Source organism: Mycena indigotica, assembly GCF_014461135.1.
Source record: "Mycena indigotica strain 171206Taipei chromosome Unknown Mind.scaff0012, whole genome shotgun sequence".
NCBI classification, from domain to species: Eukaryota; Fungi; Basidiomycota; class Agaricomycetes; order Agaricales; family Mycenaceae; genus Mycena; species Mycena indigotica.
This window is the reverse complement of record NW_023503011.1, coordinates 984,320-991,372: the sequence shown is the minus strand read 5'-3', so window position 1 is coordinate 991,372 and position 7,053 is coordinate 984,320. Positions and strand designations below refer to the sequence as shown.

The following is a 7,053-nucleotide window of genomic DNA, read 5'->3' as shown; positions in this document are numbered from 1 at the left end:
GTCCGTTGTACCGTAGAACGAGGTCCGCGATTTGGCGAATAGACCCAGCATCATTGGGGGTGCCGTCGACGTTGTCGACCGGGATGGGTACTGAGAGATTTCGGACTGGCACATTATTCCGGTTGGCATATTCTGTGTCGATAAAGTCCGGTAGCTCCGCAGTCGACCAGACCCGAGAGGGAGAGCTTGAGCGCGTTCGCAGTGGACTCAAGTTCAAGGGGGAGGTGCAGCGAGTTAACGCCAGGGGCGGCAGAGATGGTATAACTGCCAGGTAGCTTTTTCTCCCAGGCAAGTCGGCGAATCCGAACGGGGGGCTTCGGAGGGGGCAGAGGGTGCGTCTTTCGTTTCGGGCTCGTTGTAGGGCAAGGGAGTTGATTCATCATACAAACAAGTGAAACGATTTATGGACGCGAACGAGGGCACACCAGTCACTCGTCACGGGGGACAAAATCCTCTGCCGGAGCCTCCGAATGCGCCTCCGCTGAGGCCGCAGTATCAGACAACCGCGCAAGCAGCTCTCCCAGCATCTCATCGCCAAGTTGCTGGATTACCTCGTCGAGGATGTCCACATGGCGGACGTCGGGCGGGGAGCGGACAGTCCCGAGCCAAATGGTTGGGGTCGCCGCATCTGAAGCAGGCTCGACGAGGGGCACCCCGAGCCCTAGTACGATCCAGCTCCATAGGGACGGGAGCCGGAGGTACCGGGACGGGGCGCGGGCCGGGTGGCACAGGCGGGGCCACCGGGCGGATGGGGAACGGAGTTGCCGAACAAGTGATGGGGAAGGCGCCGCGGAGCTCCCGGCGGTCCGCGGGGTAGCCGTTCCCTTAATGAGCTTCGCCGCACCAGGGCTTCATATTGTCGGAAAGCCCGAGTGCGCCAGCCCAGATAGTCACGGAGGTCTGGGGGTCGTTCAAGAGGTGATGCCGTTGTTGATCAAGGGGTCAAGTCCGTGGCAGTACTTGGTTACCTTAACCAACGCGTCTTGAAGCCAGCGAGGTCCATCAAGTCCTCGAAGTCGTCGGTATATCCGTAGACATCCCGCGTTCCCATGTGATAACCCGCGCTTCCAACTTAGCGAGCGAGGTCCTGTTCGTTCTCCTCGACGAACCGAAGGCGAAACTCGGAGAGGAACTGGCTCCACCGAGGGAAGGGGTTTTTGCTCCCATGACGCTCTGCCCATTGCTGAGCAGGTCCCTCCGCCATATAGGACATGGCGTAGCGGACGGCCTTTTCTTCGCTCGGCTCTCCGTTAACTACGAAGGCCTCCGGGCAAGCCGAGCGTAGGTTTTGACTGCGTATAGGAAGGCGCGGCCGCGTTTGCGATCTCCGTTAAACGCAAACGGGGGGTTTGGTCGTAAGACCAGTTTTGAGGCGACAGTAATGTCACCAAATAACGCATCCGCGTCGGGGGCATTCGGAGATGCCGAAGGCGGTTCGGGAGCTGCCGGAGGTGATGCGGCAGCGGAAGCCTGGGAAGCAAGGGGGGTGAGGATATTGGTGAGGTTGTCTAGTTTCGCCTCAAGTGCGTCCATGCGCGCGTCAGCGTCCGGAGCAGCTCCGGTAGACATAGCGGGCGTAAAGACGACAAGAGCAGAGGAGGAGGGGTCAAGTGGCAGGGGCGGTGACGAGGGGGGTACGGACTCGTACTCCAAGCCTGAGTCAGCACCAAACCTGGCAATCTTGACCGGTTAATCCCGTAGAGAGTTTCTTCTGCTGTAAGGGCAACCCTGGAGACTCCGACGAAAGCCTAGCAGGGGAGGATCCAAAGCGTGAATAAGACTACAGGAAATACACGGAGGGACCGACCTAGCAGGGGAGTATCCAAAGAGAAGAAACTCTAAGGGTCCGCCTGCTAGGGCGCCAACTATATACTGGTCGTCCGTAACTGCCGACGTAGAGCGCAGAAGGCCTGAGCGGCGTCGCAGGCTCTGTCCCAAGGTGATCGTTGGGAGGGTCTTGACGGATCGGTGATTGTGCGGGCGAAGGAGGCCGTGGACGATGGTCGGGGTGGGTCGGAGCGTCCCAGGGGGCGCCGGTCGGATGCGCCTCGGATGCGTTCGGAGGGTCCGAAGGAGGCCGAAGCGGGGGTTCCCCTGACAGGGGATCTCCAGGGCGGGGTAATGATGCACCCGATGGAGGTGGTGATGTGATCAGGATGTGCACTCAGTTTTACTAATAAAACTGTGGCTACTGGTGAAGGGCTGTGCTCATAAAACCTGGGGGAGCTCATGCCAGCCATGGCCGGAGTACTGTAACAAAAAATATGACATTCAATCAAGTGTGAATATCTCAATGAGTTTGACAGCTATGACTAAGCTATTACCAGATATGGAAAGGCAAATCACTATTTTCAGGCTGAAGACCCGGATAAGCATCTAGGTAGGCCTGTGATCTAGGGCAAAGGTATACATCCTAATCAGGCTGAAATTAATGTATCCTGACATAGCCATCAATGGTACTGATGTCTATCAAAAATCGTTCCACGTTGATCACTTTATCTTGATGCTATCCATTCCATCATCAATACCATAATCTAACACTCAAAAATGAATAAAATGGTTTTTTAAAAAGTGTGACATTTGTGACCCTTGAGCCCTTCCCTAGCTTTTGTGAGTACGGCCCTTCACCAGTAGCCACATTTTTATTAGTATTCCTGAGTGAATGAGCTGATGTGATCACCTGAACCGGAATTGGATCGGAATCAGGGTTGGAATCGGCAGGCCAAAGGGGAGGTTCCCCTGACATGGTTCAGGTTTAAACCAGAAGGCTGAACCGGATGCCGCCACTGCTAGAGGGCTTAGGCGGTGTCGCAGGCCAGCTCCCAGGGCAACCATCAGGAGGGCGTTGATGGAGCTGTGATGGTGTAGGCTTGAGCCGGGGCCCGGGTCGGACTGGAATCAGAATCGGACCGGAATCGTCTCCAGGGGGCCAGAAGGGAGTGTTTCACAACAATATCAACAACAAGTCTTTTAGTGTAGTTGGATTTGAAATGCATTTCTAAAACCCTGTTTTCAAAACCTGTTAGAAACATGTATGACTATCTGAGTCTATCTCTAGCTTTTTCAGTTTTTCTTTTTAGAAAACTCGGAAACAGCAAATATTATGAGTAGACCTATCTCAGAATCTACTACTAGTAGTATATATCTAAGTCGCCTCAAATCATGTTTTGGGTTCAGTGAGCCTGAGGAGTGACACTATATATATCAATCTACTGTTTATTTTTCATTACAAGCATACTTATCTTTTGACGCAAAGTAATTTAATTCTACCTGCATTCTCCAAACACTATTCAATAAATCTGTCCAGAATCTCCTGTGGCAAGCAGCTCGCCATGCTCGGTCGTTCAAAGACCTGGAGCTCGCCCTGCCGACAGACTAGCGACAAGCGCCCACGCTGCCCGTGCTCCAGCACCGAGTCGCGAATCGTGTCCAGCGCGACGCGCAACTTGCGCAGAGTCGGCTGGATCTTGGCCCCAAGATCTTCAGACCCTGTATCGTTTTCCAGGACGGAGCGTTTGACGACTCGGCTGAACAGGCCCCGCTCGTGGACGCCGACGAAGTGCATGTCGATTTGCGAGAGGAAGTGCTGGATGTAGAAATCGGACCAGTCGATATCGAGCATGCGCCGCTCGCTGCGCGTGGACAGGTCAACGAGGTTGCGTTGGGGGATCGGTGTGCCGGCCTCAACTACCCGCAGCCCGTGGTAGCATGTGAAGGGCTCGGGGGAGGCCGAGGCACGTGAGGAAGGCGGAGAGGCGTGCGAAGGGATCTGGAATTTGGGAGTGGCGAGGTCTATGCCAGCCAACCGTGCTGCGAGGTTGGCAAATGTTAGTTCTTCTGCCTCCAACTTGGGCTTTGGCTTCATATTCTCGGGGAGATAAGCGTCGACCTCGAAGCGCACGACCATGCGCAGTCCATCCAAGTCCTTTGTCAACCGTCAGATTGAGCTGACACAACAAACACTGGCGCACATATGAGATGATCCGTTGGTGTCCCGTATTCTCCGTAATCCCGCTCGCCGGTGTTGTCGTGGCCTTCTCAAAGTTGAGACCGTAGCTCCACCATACCATTTCTTGCTGGTCGCATTTCTCCCAGCGATTCAGCAACACGGTGGACCCCGCCAGCTGCGTGTCAATCCGGAAGTCATCGACAAACTGCTCGCTCCCTGGATCGGTGGGACTGTCCACCCAGCGCAGCAGTCGACGAAGCACGTTTCTCGTGGTGAGGAAGTCCGCATGTTCGCCTGCCCAGTCAAACTTGTCTCCGGCAAGGGATTCAATCTCGCAGGTCTTGTCGACGGCCGCGATGAGCGGGAGCAACGCATACCGATTCGGTGCACGGAACGCGTTTTCGTCCACGAAAGCGAGGCCGCGGTCGAGCTCGACCTGATAAGGAAGGGGGCGGTTGCGCCATTGCGGCGGCGAGCCTAACCACGAGGAAGTTTTATAAGACAGCGAGATCCTTGGTGAAGGGCAACACACCTGGAACAACTATGGTTGGCTCTGGCGCCTTCCCCCAATTGTATGAGCCCAGAACCTTCATGTCCGTGACGACGACTGGTTTGGCTTGGCCGACAAGCGCCGGGCGGGGAACCGTCCGCAGCGGTGTCGGTGTCAGCCCGTCCAGGAGGTCCTTATCGGGCGGTGCCCTCGGGGGTGCATCGCGCGGCGCGCTCGGGTCGGCACGGAAGCCACGTGCCGCAGTGCCACGTCCTCGAAGGCCGCGAAACGGGCGCTGACCACGGCTGCCCCTCCATGTCGCCCTTCCCCTTCCCCGATATTCTGCCTGAGCCTCTGCTGGATGCATTGTGGACGTGTGGGAGTGGAAGCAAAGTCTGATTGTATCCGATATAGCACAATTGACGCCCGGGGGCTTGAGCGGCCATGACGGTGAAGAGAGAAGAAGATCGGGCCGAGGAAATTTTTGTCACGCGGCTCGCTTGTGAAAATCATCGCCAATCAACTAATGACTGAGAGGCTGTACCCTATATTTGACAGCTGTCTTGGCGTTTTTCGACCTGCCTCCTGCCTCCTTATGCCTGCCCTTTGGAGCGCGCTGCTCTGGTCGCGGTACGCGTAGTTTCTCCTTTCACTTCGGTGCACTGAATGGAATGTTCAGCCGGGACTCTCGCAGAGTCTCCAAGTTGACCTTCACTGCCAGTGCTCCGGCTGTTCCCACCGTGCCACAGCTCCCCCTCGAGCTGCACTTTTTCATCATCGACCACTTTCGACCCGATAGCGCGGAGCTCCAAAGCTGCTCCCTGGTCTCACTAGCCTGGGCCGCACACATCCAATCCCTCCGCTTCCGCCGCATTTGCGTCCGCCCTCGCACCGTCCTTCGCTTCCTTGACGTCCTGCTCGACAACCCGCGGCTCGGCGAATTCGTCACGGTGCTGGATGTCCGGGAGGGGGCTACACGCCACGTGACGCCGCCCTCCGCGCTGGCGGCGTTGTTTCCTGTCCTACATTGCCTGCCACAGCTGCATACCCTCGGCATCAGTCACAAGAACGTCGAAATCGGGCTGGAGATGCTGCTTCAGCAGACTGGCGTGTGCACTCGCGTGACAACTCTCAGATTGCGTTTCTGCAGGTTCGAGACACCGGACGCGCTCTACCGCTTCATCGGAGCGTTCCGCCTGCTCCGTTCACTCGAGGTCTTCCAATGTGATACAGGCCAGACCACGCCGCATCCACTGGCACCAACCATGCGCCAGGCGGCTTCCTATTGCTTTGATCTGGCCAGTTTGGCGCTGGGAACGTATCCTCAAACGCCTCTCATCCAATGGCTCACCACAGATGACATTTCTCTGTCTGTTGACCGTCTCCGCATCCTATCTTTCGGCAACGACGCTTCATCGTTCAACGCGCTACTCGCAAAGATCGGAAGTGGGCTTAAGTCCCTCGAGGTGCCTGGCCCACACACCAGGCGTCGGGGGAGCACAGCAGGTTAGTTTTGATCCTCACATCTTATTGTCACCTAAGTGGTTGTGCAGAGGACACACCACTTGATCTGCGTCCCTGCTGCGCGCTCTCCACTCTAACCTTCAGCGAGCGCAGTCCTTCACAAACAAGCAAAACCGTCCTCGCGACACTCGCACAGCTCCGCGCCAACGGCGCGCAGAACAGCCTCACCACGCTCTCTTTCGATGTGGCGCTTTCCACACCATACAAAGACGTACCCTGGGAGGAAGTCGAGCTAGCCATCCTCGGGCTAGGCAATAACGCCCGCTTCCCCCGCCTCCAGGCGGTCGTGTTTCACCTCTCTGCCGCGATGGTCCCACGCCGCCCGGTCGGCTATGTGACAGCGTACAGAGAGGCCGTCCTTTTCCTGGAAGACAAGATGGCAGCGCTGAAGGCGAAGGGATCGTTGCAGTTTGTGGAAGAAGACGATGACGAATCTGCCTGATTCGTTGTTCTGCCATAGGGCGTGTTCAAGTCGAACTTCATCAATACAGCAAAGAGAGCATCCGTCAACGTGTTATCATTAAACAATAAATATTTCAAGAATCAGTACTCAGTTGTGTGAAATACTTGAGAGTGAGAGAGAGAGAGATGAATTTACTGATGAGAAGAATCTGATAACAAGTCCAGATCTTTTACAATGAAAATCAATAGGTTTCACCAGCCACTTATAGTTATGGCTGTATAACTAGGAAATCCACAGATTTTTGAAGAAAAGCCAAAAAAGAGCCTTGGCATTCTGGAATTTTATTTCTGGAATTCAGAGGCCAGTTCCAAATTTCTGAGGACTCTATCAGCCTCCATATTCCTGAAGAATTTGGCCTTTCCAGACAAAAGTAGGCTTAGTATAACCTCTCACACTAGGGATTCACGCAAAAACAGGGGCCCAAACAAGTCCCAAAGCAGGAATTTTTTATGGGAAAACCGGAGCCAAATGTGGTCAGCCGATTGGAGTCAAATCAAGGTCGCAGATTTCCGCGAATGTGACCAAAATGTGACTCGGGAATTACCAAATAAGATGATTCCTTATTACCACTACATGTGCGGGGATCGGGGCCATAGTTGTACTGCATGCCACATTGTATTCCATGCT

The 7,053-nt window shown here is 55.2% G+C and overlaps 2 protein-coding genes across 2 annotated transcripts; one reads left to right on the top strand and one right to left on the bottom strand.

Annotated features, from left to right (window-relative positions):
• Window positions 1-3,286: 3,286 nt before the first annotated feature.
• On the bottom strand, window positions 3,287-4,806 carry MIND_01232300 (uncharacterized protein; the record flags this gene model as incomplete). The annotated part of the gene is made up of 3 exons (XM_037368821.1): window positions 3,287-3,925; window positions 3,972-4,426; window positions 4,482-4,806. The coding sequence occupies 3 exons, from the start codon at window positions 4,804-4,806 to the stop codon at window positions 3,287-3,289; spliced, it is 1,419 nt and encodes a 472-aa protein (XP_037214789.1).
• Window positions 4,807-5,034: 228 nt separating this feature from the next.
• Window positions 5,035-6,405, top strand: MIND_01232200 (uncharacterized protein; the record flags this gene model as incomplete). The annotated part of the gene is made up of 3 exons (XM_037368820.1): window positions 5,035-5,069; window positions 5,119-5,945; window positions 5,993-6,405. 3 exons carry the CDS (start codon window positions 5,035-5,037, stop codon window positions 6,403-6,405), a joined length of 1,275 nt encoding a protein of 424 aa, XP_037214788.1.
• Window positions 6,406-7,053: the final 648 nt, after the last annotated feature.